At 51.8% G+C, this 23374-nt stretch overlaps 1 protein-coding gene across 6 annotated transcripts in view; it reads left to right on the top strand.

Annotated features, from left to right (window-relative positions):
- Positions 1-1709: 1709 nt before the first annotated feature.
- The window catches only part of RAB17 (RAB17, member RAS oncogene family), a 39327-nt gene continuing 17662 nt past the window's right edge, over positions 1710-23374 (top strand). For 2 of the 6 annotated variants that reach the window (XM_072796808.1, XM_072796809.1), the window contains exons 1-2: positions 1710-1939; positions 2539-2924. Coding sequence is in view for 1 of the 6 variants with exons in the window: in XM_072796805.1 (XP_072652906.1) it covers positions 20081-20254 (174 nt within the window). In the remaining 5 variants the exon portion in view is untranslated. Of the gene's footprint in view, positions 1940-2538; positions 2925-19235; positions 19510-20058; positions 20255-23374 lie in introns of those variants that run through there. The other 4 variants (XM_072796810.1, XM_072796806.1, XM_072796807.1 and 1 more) reach the window with 4 other exon arrangements.

Raw genomic sequence — 23374 nt, 5'->3', positions numbered from 1 at the left:
TCCTAGGATGGAGCCCTGGGGAGCTCAGCACCTTCAGTGGGGAGAGTCTACTTCTCTGCCTCTCTCCCCATTACCTCTGTCCCTCACCCCAGTCAGTCTGTAAAATAAATACATCCTTTTTTTTTTTTAAAGAGTGTTTTAAAAGGGCAAACAACAGGGCACCTGGGTGGCTCAGTCGGTTAAGTGTCTGCTTTTGGCTCAGGTCATGACCTCAGGGTCCTGGGATCCAGCCGGGCATCAGCATCGGGCTCCCTGCTTAGTAGGGAGTCTGCTTCTCCCTCTCCCTCTGCTCCTCCCCTGGCTCATGCTCTCTCTCTCTCTTTCTTTTTCTTTCTCTCACTGACTCTCTCAAATGAATAAATAAAAATCTTTTTTTGAAAAAAAGGGGAAACAACCAAACCAATGAAAACAGAAGTTGACAACAGAAGAGAGCGTTTGCCTTTTAGGCATCAGATCGCACTTGGTTTTAATGCAATGACTCGGAAGGGACCACAACATAAAAGTCTGCCCAACACGTCACCTGTACACATCGCTTCCTCCAGGACGTGGGGATGTTGGATAAACAGAGGGACAGTTGGTGTTCAGCATATTTGATACCTGTCTTTCGGGAGAGTTCAGCACGTTGGGACGGCTCCATCTGCTTCCTCCCTACCACTTGTTGGGGGTGGGGGGGTCTCAGATACCCATGGCACAGTTTTCCTGTCGAAGGACCACTGGTGAGATCAGGACACCAGGATAAGCAGGGGACTTGCCCACGGCTCAGGTTGGCTTGTTTTGCCTGCCCTAACAGGACTCTTGAGTTCACCTCCGCCCCCACCCCAGCCCGGCCAATTAATCCTTGTAAGCTTTTCCAGACTCTGCAGAGCCAGGGTGTTCTGGGCTGTGTTTGGATTTGCTGTTGCTTTCCGCCTGGTACTGCCTGGGTGACCTTGGGTGCAGGCTGGTCCCCGGATCACCCGATGGTTTGCACACATGCGTGCATCCCGGGGACGCTCTGAGGGGGCGGTGGTCATGGCCCTCCCCTGCCTACCTGTACCCGTCACTAACCCAGCCTTTCCCCCTGTGCATCACCGTCTTTCTGAGCAGAGCATCGTCCTTATCAACGACTCACCCCGGATCCTCCAAAGCGGAAATTGAGCACAGATGTGTCAGATCTTTTTTCAATTATTATGGGAAGACGATTGCCAGATTTTTGGCCGTGGCTTTTAAAAGCACTCCGTGTCCTCAATTTGCCAATGTTTAAACCGTACATCTCACCAAGTTTTCGTTATGCTGAATAATGCTCCGAGGACTTTGTCCTGGAAAAAAAAAAAATCAGGAGAAGATTTCTGCACTTGAAGATAGCACTGAGCGATTGAAAGCGCTCTGGAGGGGCCTCCGTCTCAGCTGCAACGGCGCTCCCTGTGGGCTCGGGGCCAGGGCCAAGCCTCCCCCCAGCACCCGATCTATTTTAGGAACATAATAGAAAAATAGTTGGCCACTTACTCATTTGCATCCTGTGCTCAAGATGAATCCTTCACCTCCATCCCCCCAGACAAAGGACGGTTTGTAAAATCTGCTACAAGCGGTTTCAAAAATGCAGCTTTGTTTCAAGCAGAACAAAGATTATGTGGTTTTCCTCCTCAGAAACATTTTCCTTATGGTAAAATGTGATCACAACGCAAGATAGGATCCTTGGGACAATCGACTGGAGACCCCCCCACCCCGCCCCTGCCCGCCCGCAGAGCGCCTGGCGGAGTCCTGCACGGACATGGGCAAAGGGGCACCTACTGTGTGCAGTGTGCCCAAGGGAGAGAAGACGGGGAGGGAGACCCGCTTCCTGTCCTCGTGGGGCTCAAGGCGGCAAAAGGAGCCACAGGCTGAGTCAAGTCCGGAACCGGCCTTCTCCCACGGAGCCTCTCCCTGGCCGGCCAGGAAGGAACCCCTGCCTCGGGCCCAGGTAGGATTTATTCCCACGGGAAGACACGCAGTGGAGGAAAGCGCAGGCAGGGAAGGCGGGCGCAGAGGCCTGGCTGCAACATGGGCCTCGCGGCCAGGACTTCACTGCCCTGAGGACAAAATGTTGGACCGGGAAGGGTAGCAGGATATGCCACCCCAAAATGTGCCTCTTTGGCGTGAGGGTTATTCTGAGCTGATTATTTTAAGAAACAGTAGACCCAGGAGAAGCTCAGAAGACAGAGTAGCAGCTGCACTTTTGTAAGAGAAATTTGCATGTGCACAGACAGCTCCGGGTGTGGGGGTGTCTCCCTCTCCAGCAGGAAGGGCCGCTGACTCTAAGCCACAGGAACCCCAAAGCGGCCACTCAACTCTGCACAACCCTAGCCTTGTTTACTGTGCTTTCCCTGGTGACCTCCCCGTACCGGGACGCCCACTCCTGTCTGCCTTTTGTCTTTGGCTGGAGATGGCATTTGACCGGTGGTTTGGGCCACCTGGGGAGTTACTCATTTTTTTTCTGGGTATCTCCCATGGATGCATGAGGTGCACATGTTAATAAACTTCTGTTTGTGTTTCTCTTTGTTACTCTATCTTTTATCACAGGGCTCTCAGCCAAGAACTCAGGAGGGTAGAGGGAAAATTATTGTTTCTCCCCTACAACCGTCTCTGTGGCCTCTTAGGAGACACCAGTCCTGTCACTCGGAGAAGGGGGCCCTGGACCCTTGCTCAGCACTGACCTTAGCTACCGACCAGAGCTGCTGGCTGTCCTGATAGGGCAGAGATGAGCCACCGTTCCCAAGAGGAAGGAGGGCCTCTGGCCTTGTGAGGCCAGTGGGAGTGGGAAGGGTAGGGACTGGGCTGGGGGAAGGGCCTTGGCTGATCCTGCAAAGGAGGGCCACCCTCCAGAGCAGGCCCAGAGAAGGGGACAAGGCTGAGTCGGTGCCTGAGAGAGGAGAGCGAAGAAGAGACCACAGGCCACACACCCACAGGTAAGCTTGTGTGCACCTCTGTTGGTGTGTGTGTGTGCGTGCATGCGTGTGCACATGAGCGGAGTACATCATTAACTCTGCTTCACATTCTTGCGCAAGAACTTGTTTGTGTCTTTCTGGGTGATTGATGAATGGATTGTGAGGGAAACCATCAGCATGCAGGATACTCAGAGTATTTCAGTTCCTAAAGGGAATGTGTCTTTCATTCCTTCACTCACGTGGCCATTTAACTCTGTGCTAGGACTTCTTCGGGTGGGAAGCCCAACTTTTTGTTTCTCTCCTTTATCCACCATGCACTTGTTCGCTCACCAATAAAAATTTACCGAAGGTCCTCTGGGAACAAGGCAGGTGGGTAACCTCCTTTGGTGGAGTCCAATGGGAAGCAAAGCCTTTTCTGGTGTGCTTGAAGACCCTCTTTCTCACTATTCTTTTTTTTTCTTTCTGAAAGAGAAAGAATGTGCATGCGAGGGAGGGAGGGAAGGGTAGAAGGAAACGGAGAGAACCTTAAGCAGGTCTCACGACCCTGACATCATGACCTGAGCCGAAATCAGGAGTCAGACACTTAACTGACTGAGCCTCCCAGATGCCCCCTCCTCTTTCTCCCTGTTGATGGTAGCACATCCTAGGGTTACTGGGGCGTTCACAGGCGCTGGTCCTGGTGTACAGAGCCTTCTGCTGTGGAGTCTTATCCTGGCCTCTGCTTCCAGTTCTGCCCCCTGGGAAGGTGTGTTCTGCATCCTGCCATGACCCAGGGAGGATAACCATCTACTCAGGCCACAGTACTCAGGAGATGAACCCTTCACCACAAACCTGGACAGGAAGAAAGAGACATGGAAGCAGATCAGATACCTGCCTTCTCCTGCCTGGCTTCCAGACTGGCATTTCTTCTGGTGCATCTCTGGCACTTTGGGGTTGGGGACGTGGGCACTGAGGCTTTTGGTGATTTGGGTTGTCCTTTATGCTCTCAGGGGCTCATCATATACTGTTATGGCAACATTTATTGTATTGCTGGTGTGAATAATTTAATTTATATTGCTATGTAATCTTGTGACATTTTCTTTGGCCTCCTCAATACACAGTAGGCCGCTGAGGGCATTTCTGGGTGGCTCCCTAGAGCCCTGGCACAGTTCCGGGGCCATGAGAAGGTTTTTGATAAATACTTAATGAAGGATAAGTTTTGAGATCTCTTCTGGAAGAGAAACGATGTGCTCACTCCATTCTGTGTAGGTCAGACTACTCTTGGGGGTTTGGTCTAGTTGTGGGAATAAATTTATGTGGGGCCATATAATTCAAGGTGTCCAGGAGGGCAACCGGGGAAGGGGATTTGGTGATGTGAAGAAGGTGAGCAGAGCAGACCAGGGAGACTGTGAAGGCATCCAGGCGTGGGTGCAGGTCATTAATGCAACATGAGGAAGGACTTTCTCAGTGTCAGACACTAAGGGACACAGGGAGCCTCCATGTGGAATGCTCCTGTCCGAGAGAGCCCCAAGGTGGGGCTAGTATCAGGTTGGGGGGTACCCCCCCACATGGGTTTCCTTAGCACTACTTCTGGGCATGATACTAGGCAGTTCATGAAAAACGCACTTAGAATCCAGTAACTTTGGGAAATGATGCTTTAAACAAGGTCAAACAGGTTGCACCCCTCATGGGACTTCTCAGGCTCTTCTAAGTGCCAAAGTGCATTGGCTCTTCAAGAAGGGATTGCAAGGGGCAGCCCTGGTGGCTCAGCGGTTTAGCACCTGCCTTCAGCCCAGGGTGTGATCCTAGAGACCCAGGGTCGAGTCCCAAGTTAGGCTCCTTGCATGGAGCCTGCTTCTCCCTCTGCCTGTGTCTCTGCCTCTCTCTCTCTCTCTCTCTGTGTCTCTCATGAATAAATAAAATCTTTTTTTCTTTTTTTTTTTAAAGAAGGGATTGTAAGGAACGGTCGTTCTAAATGCAACTGGCCACAGAACCCTTGTCCTAGAATGCCGTCACACAGGCCTAGAATTCACAGAGTGTGGGTCTTCCAGTTGCTAGACTTTAGCACAGTGACTCCGCCACCAACCTGGGTGCCCTACTTGGAGCTTTCTGTGGTTGTCTTATCCATTTGGGCTGCTCTAACAGAGTACCATGGATGGGGTGCCTTACAAACAACAGACCTTTATTTTTTGCACTTCTGGAAGCTACGAAGTCCATGATCAAGGTGCTGGCAGATTTGGTTTCTGGTGGAGGCCCACTTCTGGGTTCAGGGACTCGTGTCCTCACATGGTGGAAGGGATAAGGGATCTCTCTGGGGTTTCTTTCACAAGGGCACTAATCCTATTCATGATGATTCCACCCTCATAGCCTACTCTGATCCTAAAGGCCCAACTCCCAATACCATCAGATGGGGGTGGGGGTGGAGGGGGGTGGGTTTAGGTTTCAACAAATGAATTTCGAGGGACACATCAGTGGCTTTCAGGACAGCCACCAGTGTCTTTCCTGTCTGGAATCAGAATGCATTTTAGGTAATTTGCCCTGCTAAGTTGCAACAGTATAAAACCAGATTGATTGTCACGTTTTAGAGTTTGTAGGCCATGCATAGCATGAGTAATAATCATTACATGACCATCGCTAAAGTGACAGCCATCTCTCTGAGGGTTGTCTGCCCTGCTCCAAGGAACCCCCTTTTGCTCAGATGTTCGTTCATGTTCCCACCCCCACCTGCCTCCTCTAGCTCCCTGGACAGTTGATGGGCCATGGCTATGTGAGTTTGGGATGGGGACAAAGCACCTGACAGCCAGGCAGAGTTGATCCCTCATCCATCCCAGAGTAGAGGGCTGCTGTGAGCATGGAGAGGTAGAGAGGCGGGTTCCAGGCTCGCTGTCCAGGCTTCACAAAGCAACCTCAGTAGATGGCTAATAAAGTCCCTTCTATTCCTGGTAGCTTGAGTTAATTTAGTAACTTGCAGCCAAAAGAATGTTTTCAAAATACACTGGAGGCTGCCAGGGAGCATGGGTCCCCTGCCCCTCCTTGGCTTCCGGCGGTTTGCTGCAATCTTTGGCATCCTCCGGCTTGTAGAAGCATCCCCTCCATCTTGGCCTAACTTCCCCTTCTTGTAAGGACACCTGTTACACTGGATTAGGCCCCACTCTGATGACCTCACTTAAACCTGATGACCACTGTTCACCTCTGTGTCCAAATGAGGTCATATGCGGAGGCACTGGGCATGAGGACTTCAACATATGAGTTCTGGGTGGGGCGGGGGGGGGAACACAATCTAACTCATAAGACCTTGGATGCCATAAATATTCATGAGAAGGTCAGCAATGTGCTTTCTGGTTAGGTCTGTTTCTGTGAAAAGCAAGCTGGAAGTTTGCTCAAGTCCATTCCTTTGGGGGATCCTGAACCAAGAGTAGTCTTTGAACTCTAGACACTTGTACTAGCTTGAAGAGTGTACTCCAGAATTCAAGGAACACCAAAGGATTACCAGCAACCACCAGAAGCTAGGAGAGAGGCATGGGACAGATTCTGCCTCAGAGTTTCCAGAAGAAACTGACCCTGTTGACACCTTGATTTCCAGGCCTCCAGGAATGTGGGACAATACATTTCTATTGTTTTCAGCCCCCCAGTCCATGGTCATTCATTACATCAGCCTCAGGAAACCAACGCAGAACTGAACCCAACCAGGGCCCACTGTGAGGTTAATCGCCTGACAGAAAGCCCAGGTCCTTCTGAGCTTGCCCCCATGGGGCTGCACAGATCACCTGCCCGGGCCCCAGTCGACAGGTGCTGTGCACAAAGTTTACCCAACAGAGATAATGGTTGTAACAGGAGCACACACTCACTATGTCACTTGTTAGTTCCAAGTGACTGACCAGGATGATCATATTCTCTTGTTAAGCACTTGGCCACAAGAACAGAGACGAAGAAGGTCAACAGAAGGAACAAAAGGACAGCAGTGGGACTCTAGACAGGTGGCAGATTATAATTTGGCCCCTAGAACTGCAGTAAGTCCCGAATCACTTCAGCACAGCCCCCATGAGGTCTACTGCATGACCAGAATCCCCTACCACTGAAATCCCCATCACTCCTTATAGCTGAAGAACTGACAACATGGTGGCCTTGTCCCCACTGGCTGGGCAGGGACTGGGGGACAGTTCAGCTGGGGAAGGGGGATCTGACCTGGTGCCATGGAGCCTCAGAGTGATGGTAGCACCAGCACCAGTCAGGAGGCCCCATCTGGAGATCAGCTCTCCAACCAGCAGGTGACTCAGGCTCTTCGCCTCCTGGCTCCCTCCCCATGCTTTGCTGATAAGACAGGTTTGGGGGAGCCCTCGGAGGAATGGGTTCTCACCTCTCACCCCTGCAGCAGGAACCTCCAGTACCACTCCCTGTAGAGGCTGGTGTAGGGCCCCCCTGGCCTCTGCCTTATTCTCCCCGATTACAGAGAAGAAGGTATGGATTGGCCAGGACAGAGGGAGGTTCTGGGCATGGTTTTGGCATCTGACAGACGTGGCTGTGGAGCCTGTTCTCTCCTTTGCTGGTTGTGGGACCTGAGGCAGGTCTCTGACTTCTCTGAGCCTCGGTTCCTACATCTGTAAAAGATGAATAAAGCCGAGCTGAGGCCACAGGAGGTTGTGAGCAGTCAAAGATTGGGTATGTACAAAACCCAGCACACAAAAAAAAAAAACCAGCACAGAGCCTGCAATGGCATGAAGCAGTTGTGTGCAACTGGAAGCAGTTGTGTGGCCCTGGAAGGAAGGGATCTGCTCTGTAGGATGAGATCTTTTGCTATGACTTTCTTTTGAGGTTCTCCCCATTGTGCTTAGGGCAGGGCAGCTGGAACTGATAAGTCTGAGGAGTCAGAGAAGGCAGTTCAGGCTCCCAGAGTGGCTAGAAAATAGGGGGAATGTCTTAGTTTACTGAGATTTTTTGTCATGAATGGACTGAATTTTGAAAATGCTTCTTCTGCCTCTCCTGACATGATTAGGTGATTTTTCTTTTTCAGCCTCTTAATGTAATGGATTGCATTAACTGATTTTTGAATGTTAAACTAGCATTGGAGACCTAGGATCAATCCCCTTTGGTCATGGTGAATAATTCTTTTTATACAGTGTTAGATTTGATTCGATAATATTTGTTGGGGATCTTTATATCTGTTCATTAAAGATACTGGTCTCTAGTTTTCTCATAACATCTTTGCTTTGGGTATTAGGATAATGCTGGCGTCATAACATGAGTTAAGAAATATTCCCTCTACTTCTGTCCTCTGAAAGAGATTGTAGGGAATTGGTATGATTTGTTCTTTAAATACTTGGCAGAATTCACCAGTGAACCCATCTGGACCTGGTGCTTCCTGTTTTGGAAGATTATTAATTATTGATTAAATTTCTTTGATAGGTATAGGCCTATTCAGATGATTTCTTCTTGTGTGAGTTTTGGCAAACCATGTCTTTCCAGAGTTGGTCCATCTCATCTAGGTCGTTACATTTGTGGGTGTAGAGCTGTTCATACTACTCCTTCATTATCCTTTTATTGTCCATGGGTCTGTAGTGATGTCTCCTCCTTCATTTCCAATATTAATAGTTTGTTTCCTTCCTCTTTATTTCTTAGCCTGGCCAGTGGCATATTAATTTATTGATCTTCTCAAAGAACCAGCTTTTGGTGTCTTTAATTTTCTCTATTGATTTCCTGTTTTCAATTTCATTGACATCTCCTCTAACCCTTATTATTTCTATTCTTCTGATCACTTTGGATTTAACTTGTTCTTCTTTTTCTGGTTTCCTAATGTGGAAGCTTAGATTATTGATTTTTAGATCTTTCTCCTCTTCTAATATGTGCATTTACCACCATCTATTTCCCTCTGACCACTGCTTTTGCTGCATCTGGCAGATTTTGATGAAGTTGTATTTTCTTTTCATTTAGTTCAAAAACATTGCAAATTTCCCTTTAGACTTCTTCTTCGCTTCTTGTGTTATTTGGAAGTATATTGTTTAATCTCCATGTATTTGTAGATTTTCCAGTCATCTTTCTGTTACTGATTTCTAGGTTAATTTTGTTGAACTGAGAGCAGACACTGCATGATTTCTTTTCTTTTAAGTTTGTGAAGGTGTGTTTTATGGCTCAGAATGTGGTCTATCTTGGTGAGTGTTCCATGTGAGCTTGAGAAGAATGTGGATTCTGCTATTGTTGGGGGGAGGGTTGAATTCTTTTTTTTTTAAGTTGAAGTGCTTTCCTTTATTTTTTTTTTAAGATTTATTTATTTATTCATTCAGAGAGAGCGAAGAGAGAGGCAGAGACACAGGCAGAGGGAGAAGCAGGCTCCCGGCAGGAAGCACGATGTGGGTCTCCAGGATCACACCCTGGGCTGCAGGCGGCGCCTAATCGCTGCACCACCGGGGCTGCCCGGGGAGGGATGAATTCTTAAAAAGAGGAGAGCCACAGAGGAGAGAGTCCCCAGATATTACACACTGATTTCCTCGGACCCTTAGCTAACCTCTCAACAGTGCACACACAGGTAGGACTGCAAGAAGCCCACTGGAGAGTGGTGCCTGTGAAGGGTGTGAAGAGCCAATAGAGCTTCAGCTGCTGCCCATTGTAGGAAAGACAGAGTGTGGAGTTTAAGTTCTGCCAAGAAGAGCTTGGTAGACCCCTCAGGCTTTCTACAGAGACCCCAGAAGGGCCTCAGTTTAGGAGCAAAGGCTATGTGCCAGCACTAAGATTCATCCTAGGGTTAGGGGCAAAGCAAAATAAATCCCACCCTAACAAGGTATAAAGTAAAGTTTCCACAAGTTCATGGTGATCCACCAGTGATTTAACTGGCTGTTAGAAACAAGTCAATGTCCTTCAAAGGAAAATAATCTAGAATTTCTGCAACCTGCCATTTACAATATTCAGTACATATCAACAGTTCCCAGACAGGTGAAGAAACAGGAAAATGTGACTCATGGTCAAGAAAAAAAACAAAACAAGACAAGACAACCAATCAATAGAAACAGACCAACAAAATTACCAGATGTTGAAATTAGTAGATAAGGAGTTTATTTATTTATTTTTTAAAAAGATTTTATTTATTTATTCATGATAGAGAGAGAGAGAGAGGCAGAGACACAGGCAGAGGGAGAAGCAGGCTCCATGCAGGGAGCTCAATGCGGGACTCGATCCCAGGACTCCAGGATCATGCCCTGAGTCAAAGGCAGGTGCTAAACCACTGAGCCACCCAGGGATCCCCAGATAAGGAGTTTAAAATACTGTGAAAGGGCACCTGGCTGGCTCTGTCAGTAGAGCATGCTACTCTCAGGCTCGGGGTCATGGATTCAAGCCCCTGTTGGGCCGGGGAGCCCACTTAAGAAAATAAAAATAAATAAATAAATAAAATACACTGACAAATATGGTCAAGAATCTGTATGTAAAGAAAGATCATATAATAGGCAAAGAGGTATGAATTTCAGAAGAGATTTAGAAATGCTAAAAAAAAGTACCAGTGGAAATCAGGTTACTGAAAAGTATGATATAATACATTTAAGAAAGTAGTAAAGAGCGGGAATGGAATTCAACAGATACTTGATGAATTCCAAAGGAAATGGAAAGAAAGAACAAAGGAACAAGAAAGAGAGGGAACAAATAGAGAATGACCAGCAAGACGGTAGACCGAAGCAGAACCATCTCATTACATACATTAAAGGTAAATGGACCAGACACCCTAAATTAGAAGGTAGACAGAATAGAACTGTCCATAGTCAGCTCCGTGTACTGTTTTGAAGACACACACAGGGGGACACCTGGGGGGCTCAGCGGTTGAGCGTCTGCTTTTGGCTCAGGGTGTGACCCCGGGGTCCCAGGATCGAGTCCCACATTGGGCTCTCTGCATGGAGCCTGCTTCTCCTTCTGCCTGTGTCTCTGCCTCTCTCTCTCTGTGTCTCTCATGAATAAATAAATAAAATCTTAAAAAAAAAAAACATGCACAGGAAGCATGAACATGCAGACAGGCTTGCCCACTTAGCACTTGGGGGTCTTTATCCCCTTTACCTCCTCTCCAGCCCTATCCCTCACCACCCACACTTCCAAGTCAACCCCGAAAGGCCTGGAATCAGGTGCCCAGGAGAGAAAGGCCTGTGGAAAGGCCTGTGGGGGAAAAGTAAAGAACACGAAGTCAGAACTCTTTTAGGAGGCATGTGGTGGGAAGGATGGGGAATGTGCTCCTGCTGATGAGTTCTCCCCACCATGGGCTGTGCTCAGAACATTTAATTACAAGTGGTGTACTTGAAAGTGGAAACACGTTATCCCACTGAGACGAGAAATGGGGCATAGGTCCTTAAGCCAGGCTACCACAGCCTACGTGTGACATGGAGATTGTCCTATGTTTTATCAAGCGTGCGAATGGAATAGTAGCTCGTGTTGTGTTAAGCTGGGTGAGAGGAAGTGTCAGTGTCATGACACTCCCTCTCGAGGAGCCTGTTAAGTGTCTTTTTTTTTTAAACATTTTTTAAAAATTTATTTATTCATAGAGACACACAGAAAGAGAGAGAGAGAGAGGCAGAGACACAGGCAGAGGGAGATGCAGGCACCATGCAGAGAGCCCGATGCGGGACTCGATCCAGGGTCTCTGGGATCACGCCCTGGGCCAAAGGCTGCATCACTGGGGCTGCCCCTGTTAAGTGTCTTCATGTATTCAGTCTTCTTGTGTCCCCCACCAATTAACATTTGGTAAGTTCATTACTTTTTATCTGGTTATTTTCTAAAAGTCTATCCTTAATAATATTATGGCTGATGTCTTTTTGGACTTCTAAGTATCAAATTATCCATAAATAATGACTTTCATCCTTCTACCTCTCTTTTCTTTTTTGGGGGGAGGAAGTTTGCTATGATAATGTATGAACAAGGATATATAACATCACGGAAAATATTAATAAAAGGAAAATTTATACAGGGAAACCTTGTTTGCTCCCTGTTTTAAATTAGAATACTACTACTGTCTTTCCATCAACTGTAATGTTAGTTTTGACTTTAAAAATAGGTCTTATTGTCTTCGGAAATCCTTCCTTCTATTTTTTTTTTTTTAAGATTTTATTTATTTATTTATTTATTTATTTATTTATTTATTTATTTATTTATCTATGATAGACAGAGAGAGAGAGAGAGGCAGAGACACAGGAGGAAGAAGCAGGCTCCATGCCGGGAGCCCGATGCGGGACTTGATCCCAGAACTCCAAGGTCGCGCCCTGGGCCAAAGGCAGGCGCTAAACCGCTGAGCCACCCAGGGATCCCCAGATTTTATTTATTTATTCATAAGAGACATAGAGAGAGGCAGAGACACAGGCAGAGGGAGAAGCAGGCTCCATGCAGGCTGCCCGACGTGGGACGGATCCCAGAACTCCAGGATACTTACCCTGAGCTGAAGGCGGATGCTCAACCACTGAGCCACCCAGGCATCCCAAAAATCCTTCCTTCTAATGCAGAATTCTTCACCTTAGGTTGGTGGAGCATCGGTCTGACCAGCAGTATCCTGAAATTGTGTGTATGAAATTTCCTCTATGTGCTTACGTGTGAAGATTTGTTCAGCCGCTGCTTACCTGGTGACTGTTACGTGCCAGGCTTTGCTCCTGGCCCTGCGGTTACCAGGGTGAACCGAACAGTTAACAAATCCTGCCCCTAGGAATTTGTCGTCTGGTGGGGGAGACAGCGATAGACAATAAGGAAAATATGAAGTATGTGAGCCGTCGAGTCGAGGTACACGTGACTGCAGTGTTATTGGGCAAAAGGGTTTTTGCAGATGTAATTGGGTTAAGGATCTGGAGATGAGATCATCCTGGAGTAACCAGTGGATCCTAAGTCCAAGGCAACTGTCTCGGTGAGGAGAGGAGACACCCAGAGGAGGCCGTGTGAGGACGAGGCACAGACTGGCCCGAGGAGGCCGCAGCCAGGGGACCCCGCGTGCTGCCAGCAGCCACCGTGGGTCAGGAGAGGCCGGGGACAGTTTCCTCAGAGACTCCATGAGGAACCACCTCTGCCAACACCTTAATTTCAGACTTCCAGCCTCCAGAACCTAAGACAGCAAGTCTGTGTTGTTTCAAGCCACCCAGCGTACGGCGATTTCTTCCAGGGGCCGCAGGAAGCAAATACAGCCCTGAAGTGGGCAGGAGGGCAGGCGAACCGTGTGGGCACCTGGAGGGAGAAGTTTCCAGGGAGAAGAATCATTAAGTCAGGGTCGTGTATGGCCAGTGGAGGGAAGTAGTGTGAGGTCACAGGTCACAGGTCACAGATAAGGGAGGCTGGCAGGGGGCAGGTGACAGCGGCCTTCCAGGCCACAGTGAGGCCTCGAACCTCTGGCCCTGGGTCAGATGGGAAACTCCGGGCCGAGTTTCGGCCTGAGTGAACAAAATGCAAGGATAGAGGGGCCACCAACCAAGATGGGAAAGGCTGCAGGTGGGGCCCGTTTCAGGCGGTAAATCTGGACCTGGAGTCTGGACGTGGGAAGCTGAGAAGCCCCGGGGCATCCGCAGGACTGTGCCGGGGGAGGGGAGGTGGGCTGGGGCAGGACTCCGGGCTTGCCAGAACTGGGCTGGAGGGGACCCCCCTCTGGGAACCGTGAGCGTAAACAGCAGTGTTTCAAGCGCCCTGCAGGGTGGTGAGAGCAGACACACGGGAAGAGGGGCAGGGCTGGAGGGAGGACCGTGGCCTCCAGGGCGCACGGGTCCTGGATGAGCCCGCAAAGGGAACAGAAGGGCGGCGGCGGCGGCCTGGGGGTAGATCTGAAAAGCAGCAAGAGGAAGGGGCTCCCAGGGGAGCACAGGGTGCCCACAGGGGAGTGAGCGATGAAGACTGGTGCTGTGGGATCATCGGGGGCTGTCCAGGGCCCGGGGGGCGGCCACAGCACCTTGGAAAAGGAGGAGAGGGAGTGTGGCCCTGGGCAGGGGCGGCTCTAAGGGAGAAACGGTGCAGGGGGAGCCTGTGCACATGCTGATGGGAGCACTCTCAAGGACGGAAGAGAGGAGGAGGATGCAGGAGTGAGGGGCACAGTGAGGAAAAGTGCCCTCCAGGGGGGTGCCCTCCACGGGGGTGCCCAGGCCTGGGGGGCTCAGTAGTTGAGCGTCTGCCTTAAGCTCAGGGCGTGACCCCAGGGTCCTGGGATCAAGTCCCACGTTGGGCTCCCTGCCTGGAGTCTGCTTCTGCCTCTGCCTGTGTCTCTGCCTCTCTCTCTCCGTGTCTCTCATGAATAAATAAAAAATTAGAAAAAAAAAAAAGAAAGAAAAGAAAGAAACCCATCAGGCATATTTGCAGGGACTGGGACAGGCATACAAATGTGCTCCATATACCCTATATCTTAGTACTTAAAAGTTATAAATGAAGCCAAGCACACACATTGTTGAATAAAACATGTCCCACCCTCCTACCTTAACAGGTATACCTTCCAAATAATCCAGAAGCCCACGTCTGGATTTAGAAGCCAAGGGCTCCTTGGAGGGCTGTTCGGGGCGTGACGGCCCAGCCCCACTGGCCTTCTCTGCTCCCCACCTGTGTCTGTCTCTCACTGGGGTTGACATATGGGCACCTGCCCAGCCACAGGCCCACGCTCCGACCGTACCGCCCACTGACGGCATCCTGGTCACAAGGTGCCTGCCCTGGGGGTCCACGCTGGTGGCATGGTGTGCTTTGGGAGGGTGGACCCAGCGCAGAGGCCCACGCAGGTTCTTTGGGCACAGAATTCTTCGTCTCCGGATCTGGGAGTGTGCTCTGGAGGTGGGGCCCTGTGACCTTCCCACTCCCAAGAAGGGGCACAGTGGGGTGAGGGCCAGTGGAGGGTGTGGCTCCCGGTGTGGGGGGGTTTGCTGGGAGGCTCAAGATGAGATCAGAACCCCAAGTCAAGGGGCGACTGGGCGGCTCAGTGGTTGCGCATCTGCCTTCGGCTCAGGTCGTGATCCCGGGGTCCCGGGATCGAGTCCCACATCGGGCTTCGTGCAGGGAGCCTGCTTCTCCCTCTGCCTCTCTCTCTGTGTCTCTCATGAATAAATGAATAAAATCTTAAAAAAAAAAAAGGACCCCAAGTCAAGGATGAGCACAGTGCCCGGCACATAGCAAGTGCTCCATAAAAGGCAGCTACTTTATTTTTATTGTTTCTAGTCGTTAGGAACAGGATGAGGCATCTCCACCCTCAGGCCTCGGGCCACACACACCAGATCCTGGGCTCGCAGTCAACCTCCCCTGCGGCCCCCCAGGCACTGCTCTCACCCTCACACTGCTTGGCTGCTTCCTTCTAGAAAGCCCTCCTTCCTCCAGTCATTAGGTAAGTTTCTGGTCCGTCTTCAGTGGTCAAATGTTTCCTCCTCGAAGGAGTCTGCCTTGACCCGTCCCCTTCCACCCGGCCAGGTGAGCCGGTCTCCCGTGCCCGCCCTCGCTGGGCCTGCAGGGCCTGGTAGGAAGCAGGCTCCTGTTCCAACCCGTGGATCCTGGACGCCCCGGGGCAGGACTCTGCTTCGTCGGCTCTGCCCAGCCTGACCGGCAGCCAAGCACCCAACTGATTGCTGAGCTGAGGAATTTAACTTGCTGTTCAGAAGTCCCTGCTGGAATGTTCCATTGAGATAAGCAAGGGTGAAGGTTCTGAGGCAAGGCAGGCGACCCTTTCTGCTTATCTCAAAGGCCTTAGGAGATAAGAACATTCTGGAAGGTGTCCCTAGGCCGTCTCTCACTCTGAGTCTGGTCCATAACCACGGCTCCGTAAGGAAGCCCAAGGAGGAAGGGGAAGCTCCTCTTCCCCACAGGTCCCCAGATGGGTCACGGGGCCACTCCTCTAGGGAAGGAGAGGTGGGAACCATCCGGGGCGCCCTGGTGGCCTCTTCACTGGTCGCTTGGGGGTGTGGGTTCTGGGCAGGTTGTTGGCAGTTTCCACAGCTACCTTGATAACTGCTTCGAAAATCTCAGAAATGTGTCTGTGGCAGCGGGTCAGGCGTTTTGCCACGTGACCCCAGCCAGGCCAATGGGTGGCAGGGCACCAAAGGCTGGTCTGCAGGGGAAGGAGCCCGCGGGCTGGGGCTGTCTCGGGGAGCAGAGGGCCCCTCGCACCGGGGATACCGGACCCGAGACTGGAAAGTCAGCTGGCAGGTTGGCAGGGGTCCTGCAGAGAGTCTCCTGACACTCAAGGGGCGCTCAGACCAGACAGTCCCCAGGGGCCCTCCCGGATTCAGAATTCTAGGATTTTGGATTCCTTCCAAAAGGCACACGTGCGGCTGTGAACGGGTGTCCTCGTATATGTGGCCTGATAAAGTGGCACAGCAAGGGTTCTCTCTGTTAATGCCAACGCGGGAAAGTTGATAAAATGCCAAGAGAGAAAGCTAAAACGTTGGCGAGGCTCTATCGGGATCGTATTAACGGTGGTCACATTAGCAAATTGCTTAGGTACCATTTTTGCCTAATTTCCATGACAGGCAGCGTGATCCTGGCCTGCACGATGCTGTACACAGTGGGGTTATGGGCAGAAAGGGCTCCACGTGTTGATCCTCCCCGTCAGGGACTTTCTCTGCGCCTGGGCCTGACGGGATGTCCGTGTGGGAATGCATCTTCAGAATTGTTGATTGATTAATTGATTGATTTTATTTGAGAGCAAGAGCACATGAGCATGGGGAGGGGCAGAGGGAGAGGGAGAAGCAGGCTCCCTGCTGAGCAGAGTCTGACGTGGGGCTCGATCCCAGGACCCTGGGATCATGACCTGAGCCGAAGGCAGATGCTTAACCCACTGAGCCACCCAGCCCCCCACCCCCACCCCATCTTCAGATTTAAACACGAGTGTGCTGGTTTCTCTCTCTTGGTGGATGTCTCTGTGGTGAGAGCATCTTACAGAGATAAAAGGGACATTTGGGATGCTCTGGTGAGGAATAGATGTGGAGGGGTCCTGACCCGGTTGTGACCGGGGAGCTCCCTGTGGGAGGAACTGCAGGCTGTAGGAGAAAGACTCAGCCAGGGTAGGAACCATGCAGATAAAAGGCCCTGTGGGGTGGGAAGGGGCCAGGTTGTTTGGGGTTGGACTGAACCCCGGGGCTGGCAGGTGGTTCCCCACCATCCACCAGCAGTGTGCCAGTGGGGAGCTTTCCCCCTGGGTCAGCTGGGCAGGGTGTGGGCTTTAGCTCAGGCACTAGGGTGAGCAGGGTTCTAGTATGGCTTTCAGGACGGCTGACCCGTGGTGTCCACCCCTGCCCCCGAGGGTGCCCAGGGCTGCAGATAAGATGGATGTCACTCTCGATTTAGGTTGTGTCATATGGCAAAGGTGAAGGGGTTTTTGCAGACGTGATTAAGGCCCCTCATCAGTTGACTTTGAGTTAGTGAAACGGGACTAACTCACCTCATCAGGCGAGCCCTTTCTTTTTCTTTTTTTTTTTTTAATTTTTATTTATTTATGATAGTCACACAGAGAGAGAAAGAGAGAGAGAGAGAGGCAGAGACACAGGCAGAGGGAGAAGCAGGCTCCATGCACCGGGAGCCCGACGTGGGATTCGATCCCGGGTCTCCAGGATCGCGCCTTGGGCCAAAGGCAGGCGCCAAACCGCTGCGCCACCCAGGGATCCCAGGCGAGCTCTTTCTAAGAGGGTCTGGAAGCAGACAGACTTCCCTGCTGGCCTTGAAAGGGTGAGCTGGCGGGTGTGAGCGGCCCTGTGAGGGGCCACATGACAAGGACCTGCAGGTGGGCTGTAAGAGCCGCGGGGGACCCCGGGAGACCCCCAGCCGGAGAACAGGATCTCAGTCCTACAACAGCGGGAGCTGATGCTGCCCACGACCAGCTGGGAAAGGACCTTGGATTCCAGAGAGCCTGGCCACAGCCTGTGCGACCCTCAGTAGAGGATCCAGGAAGCTGTGTCCCTACCCCCGACCCGAGAACCCTGTGTTCCACACCAGGCATGAAGACGCGGCTCTGAGCCTCCCATGGGACCCTCAATAATATAATCTCCGGGCAGCTGGGGAGTCATGTGGGAGCTGAACGGACTCCGAAAATCTCTTCTCGGCCCGGCCTGGCTTTTACATGCACGTCTGACTGCAGGCACAAAGCCCCGGTTTGGATGTCAGATGCTGGCCATTAACCATCTCGTCCCGTCCCTGGCATTTACAGCTCCCTCTCGTCCTGCGCCCCATTCCCCCAACCTGCGGGAAGGTGGGTGCTTCACTGTGAGTGGGGCGAAGCCCATCCACGTTGAAACAGAAAAACGCACTCATCTATTTCAAAACTGGACCCTCCATCGTACGGGCTAGCGGCAGAACGTTACCTGTCTGCAGGTGGGGGGCTGAGGATGCCATTCGCAAGGGGGGAGAGCTCCTGAGTCTCCGAGTGCGGGGCGGCGCCGGGCCAAGCTTGCTGGTGGGATTCAGGGAGGTGGCCACGGCCTAGAGGGAAGGACCGTGTGGAGGAGGGAGCCCTCAGCCCCCAAGGTGGTGTGGGTGCAGCAGAGAGAAGCTGGTCCTGAAGGGGTGGTGGGACGGACATCCCCATGGAACCCAGTGCAGAGCCCCCCATCTCGGCAGAGCCCAGTGTGGAGCTCCCCATCCCCGCAGAGTCCAGCGCAGAGTTCCCCCATCCCTGTGCTCTCCATCCTGGCAGAGCCTCCCATCCCTGCGGAGCCCAGCGTGGAGCACCCCATCCCGGCGTTCCCCATCCCCGTGGAGCCCCCATCCCTGTGGAGCCCAGAGCTAAGCCCCCATCCCCGCGGAACCCAGCACGGAGACCCCCAACACAAGACCTCAGGGCCCCAGGGTGGCGGTTGGGGCGGGTGGGAACCCGGGAGGAGTGTCCCCCTGAGGCAGCTCCGGGGACAGGAGACCCCTGGGCCTGTCCTGCGGCGGGTCTTCCCATCCCGGGAGGAGCCGCAGGGTGGAGGCAAACCCGGGAGGGCTCATCCAGGGAACAGCCCATCCAGCCACAGCTTCCAGCCAGGACCCAGGTGTCCGAGGCCGGGACCCCAGGACCCCAGGACCCCAGGACCTCAGGACCCCAGGACTGGCGCGCCCTGGCTTGCCTCTGGCTCTGGGCACAGGGCCGCACAAGAGCAGGCTCCGGGAATAAATTCATTTGGCCAAAATACATCCTTTTTTTCCTGGGCTTGGAGTTTTCAGTGCAACAAAGATCTGTGTTGCTCCCAGGAAGGAGCCGAGGGGAAACCTTAGGCTCTGAGATGAGAGGCAGACATGAAGCTGAGACACTCCCTGGAGCGGGTGACCCCCAACCACCAGATGGGAGTCTGTCTGGCTTCCCCGGGGCGCCGGGTGCTCCTGTGGCGGCAGCGTCTTTCCAGTCCAGCCTCCTCGCCCCGCCCTGTCCCAGGTGACACATGACCACTGTGGACTTTGCCCGGGAGCCTCCCCTGGACTGGAGGAGGAGACCTGACCTGGGGACTGGGGGGCGGGGGACGGGGTGGGGGTGGGGAGAGGGCCTCCCTGGGGCCAGAGCTGCTGCTGCTCCTTACCTGTTTCCTGTGGAGCAGAACCTCTGCGGCCCGGCCACCACCATCCCCGCCAGCTCGTGGGGGGAAGCAGACCTTGCCCCCGAGGCCACGGGAGGGAGAAAGGGGACACAGGCGGGGGTCCTGCAGGACCCTGTGATGACAAGTTGTCAGGCTTCCCGGAGGTGATCGAGCCCGGGGAACGCGTGAGTCATTGTTTTAATTTCTGTGCACTTTGCAGAGTGTGTGGGAATGTGTGTGTGTGCATATGCAGGTGCTCGTGACTGCGTGTGTGTGTGTGTGTTTGTGCCTATATGTGTTTGTTTCTGTGCCTATATGTGTCTGTGTATCTCTGTGTGTCTCTATACTTCTGTGTGTGTCTCTGTGTGGACATGTATGCACCCGTGTGAGCGTGTGTCTGTGTTTGCATGTACATGTATGCACGTGTGTGTCTCTGTGGTCACGTATGCATGCGTGTGTCTCTGGATACATGCATGTATGTGTGTGTGTCTGTGGGCACACGTATACACACGTGTATGTGTATGTCTGTCTGTACCTCTGTCCTCGTGCACATAATCAAGAGGGCAAAGTGTAGGGTGGAGGGTTTGTTCCCCCCGGGGCCGGACGCGCCCTTGTTGGGATCCCCCGTGGCAGGCTGGGTCAGGTTCCCGGAAGGAGATGTTTGTTTACACAGTGGCTTTTGGAAAAAGTCCAGCTCCAGGCCTCGCCTGTGAACTGCGGGCGGGGGAAAGGAGCCCCTCCAGGGATCGGTCTGGGATGGATCAGGATGCTGTTAGCCCCACTAATCTCGGTGTCCCGCACGCCCCGGGGCAAGGAGGACAGCACCGTAGACCCTTCCCTGAAACGCCCCCCCCTCCACCCACCCCGTGGAAGGACTGGTTTGGATTTGCGATCCTTTCTTTTTCCCTTTGGTGGAAAGGAGATGAGCTGGTAAGAAATCGTAAAAAGCTCCAAATGAAGATGCTACAGAGGGTGTCGCTTCCCCCTAACCGCGACTGTCCCCATCCCGAAGACAGCTTTGTATTTAGAAAGACTTCAGATAACCCCCTCTTGATTAAATTCTAGAGGCAGGGTCAGAAGTCACATTTTCAATTTTCTCCCAGAATAGAGGGCTCTAGCCTCTGATTATTAGAAGCTTTCAACATGTAATCACACAAAAAGTTAAACACAATAGTGCTTTCTGTAGTCTAATATATTACTGAGAGACAATTATGACCAAGAAAAAAATCCAGTATCTGGGAAATGGCTTAGCAAAGTGGAAAAGCTGTAGGAATGAATGTTTTGTGGTCATTAAACATATTACGTTGAATGCATTAGAACACACGCAGCTATGCGGAAAGCTGATTTTTATGCATATTGGGTTTTTTTTTGCGTATTGATTTTTTAAAGGTAGGATGCATGATGTTATGTTAGAGCTATGGGTTTTGGTTTGTTTGTTTTTAGGATTCAAAGCAAAAAAAAAAAAAGAACCAACAAGAAAAGAGGCAAAATGCCTTTCCTGGATATATTAAGGGTGTGGGATTATGGGTGATTTAATTTTTTTTTCATGCTGACAACGACGTGTTTATACTTATAGCAAAATACTATTTTTAAACAAAAAGATGTATCGTTGCCAGAGGGACAACGTGCTGGAACGTGGTATCGTAGGAGTGGTGTGTTCATTCATAGTCCACCTGTTTTGATTGATTCAGACATGTCTTGGGCTAAAGATTTTCTAGCCTTAAGAGCTTTATTATTCCGAGCGCATAAATAGCAAAGAGAACCTGAGGGGGTATCTTTGAACACTCGAGAGTGCATCGCTGTGGGTGTGTTAGGACTTTGTGCAAAATCACAGCACAAATCAACGGGCCACCTGCTTCTAAGCAGGAGCCTTAGGTACTTCTGGCTTGAAACGACGTAATAGCTTGGGCTGCCGCAGAGAGCTGGGACGGTCCATCCTTACAGGGGTTTCTTCTTTGTAGCGTGGTTGAGCCGCACTTGACATCCAACGCCCCGTAAGTTCGAGAGGCACACGGTGCGGATTTGGCACGTCGATACATCGCGACGTGATGACCGTGCGCTGTTAGCTGCCGCCCCATGCCCCATCCTGCCTCATCTTCACTGTGTCTTTCTGGCACTGACGACATTTAAGAGCTACCGTCTCAGGGCCCTCCTGAGAGTATGTAACTCGGTAGCGCGGGCTCTGACCCCCCGCTGTACGTCCGATGCCCGGAACCTGCTCGTCTCCGAACTGGGAGTTTGCACCCTTTCACTGGTCTCTTCCCTTCTCTGCGCCCAGCCTTGGATAACCAGCATTCTACTCTGTTTCTCTGAGTTTGGGGAAAAAAGAAAGAAAGAAAGAAAGAAAGGAAGGAAGGAAGGAAGGAAGGAAGGAAGGAAGGAAGGAAGGAAGGAAGAAAGAAAGAAAGAAAGAAAGAAAGAAAGAAAGAAAGAAAGAAAAAGAAAGGAAGGAAGGAAGGAAGGAATGAAGGAAGAAAGAAAGAAAGAAAGAAAGAAAGAAAGAAAGAAAGAAAGAAAGAAAGAAAGAAGAGCAGTTTCTAAGTTAGGGTGTGCTGTTGAGCTGACTGCCGTGGGCCAGGAGCCAGGCTGGGGGCGCCCCGGGGGGCCACCGCACCTCTGCTCTCCCCGTGGGAAGCGCGTGCTGGCGCTCTCTGCAAGTGGCTGGGACCGTGCTAGTTCCCCGGGAAGCCAGTGTGAACGTGAACGCGGCCTGCTCTGGCTTCGGATTCTGTACCTTTGTCTGAGAAAGGCTGCCGGCCTCTCCGTAAAGGGGGGGGTGCGGTAACCCCGGGACCCCTGGAGGTGTCTAGACCGGCAGCCTGTGTGGCTTGAGCCGGACAGGGTTGCGTGAGCATGTCCGTCCCACTCCTCCACTGTGAGGCGTGGGCACCTGCACCCTCACGGCCTCCTCCAAGCATCCGTGCAAGGTGACAACCTTAAAGCAAAAGCGTTCAGCTTTCCTTGGCCTCTCAGGGCTGAGCCACCTGCATGGAGCGGCTCCCGGGGCCCGTGGGACGTGCTTCTTCTGCTCGGCCTTCCTGCAGGTACCCCGGTTCCCTGCGAGGCAAGCTGCCTGGGGTTTGGCCGGCCGTGCAAACCGTGTGGTGGAAACGGCATGTCCCCCCGACTATGGCTTTTTGCTGAGCCACTCCTGAGTGTGCTCAGGAAATGTTTATTGAGCACCTACTATGTGATCAATGAATATCATCCTTGCCCTCATGAGACGTTACAGCCTGGTGCGTGTGAGATGATCTTAATAAGATAATTGTGTAAAGTGGGTCTCATGAGAGGTTACAGTCCAGCAAGAGACATAAGTCGTTAAAAAATAGTTCTATGAGTTAAGGCAGTTAAAAACCAGGATCATTTCCATCAAGAAGAGGGACGGGGGACCGCAGGCAGCATGATGGCATAGACTATTTTTTTTAAGATTTTATTTATTTATTCATGAGAGACACAGAGAGAGAGAGAGAGGCAGAGGCACAGGCAGAGGGAGAAGCAGGCTCCATGCAGGGAGCCCGACGTGGGACTCAATCCCGGGACCCCAGGATCACGTCCTGGGCTGAAGGTGGTGCTAAACCCCTGGGCCACCCAGGCTGCCCGATGGCAGAGACTTTTATCTATTTTATTAACTGCTGTGATGGGGACTGGGTATCAACAGGGTTGATCGGGTGATCAGGGGTGGCAGCCGTGGCAGGAGGTTTGTGTCAGTAGGACAGAGAAGCCGGAGCAGATCGAGCAGCTTCCGCGGCAGCCGGCAGCTCCCCAGTGTCCGCTTCAGAAAAACACCAATGGAAAACTTAAAACGCTTCATCTCTCTAATCCCCTGGGAAACATCAGGCATTGACCCTGTAAGCATCATGCACGATGGCGAATCTCGCATAAGCAGGGGTTCCTCACGCCTTCTGACGACTCCGGCTCTGCTGTGTCGGGCTCCCTGTCCCCGAGGGCCAGCGGCAGCCCCGCATCCTTCTCTCAGACCCTGTAACTCCCTGGTCACTTCCCTTCTAGAACAGTCTCCTTAGTTGTTTAGGACTCAGCCCTGCTGGTTCT

This window comes from Canis lupus, chromosome 24, assembly GCF_048164855.1.
Source record: "Canis lupus baileyi chromosome 24, mCanLup2.hap1, whole genome shotgun sequence".
In the NCBI taxonomy this organism is placed as follows: Eukaryota; Metazoa; Chordata; class Mammalia; order Carnivora; family Canidae; genus Canis; species Canis lupus.
The sequence above is the reverse complement of the archived record's forward strand: the minus strand, read 5'-3'. Positions and strand labels throughout refer to the sequence as shown.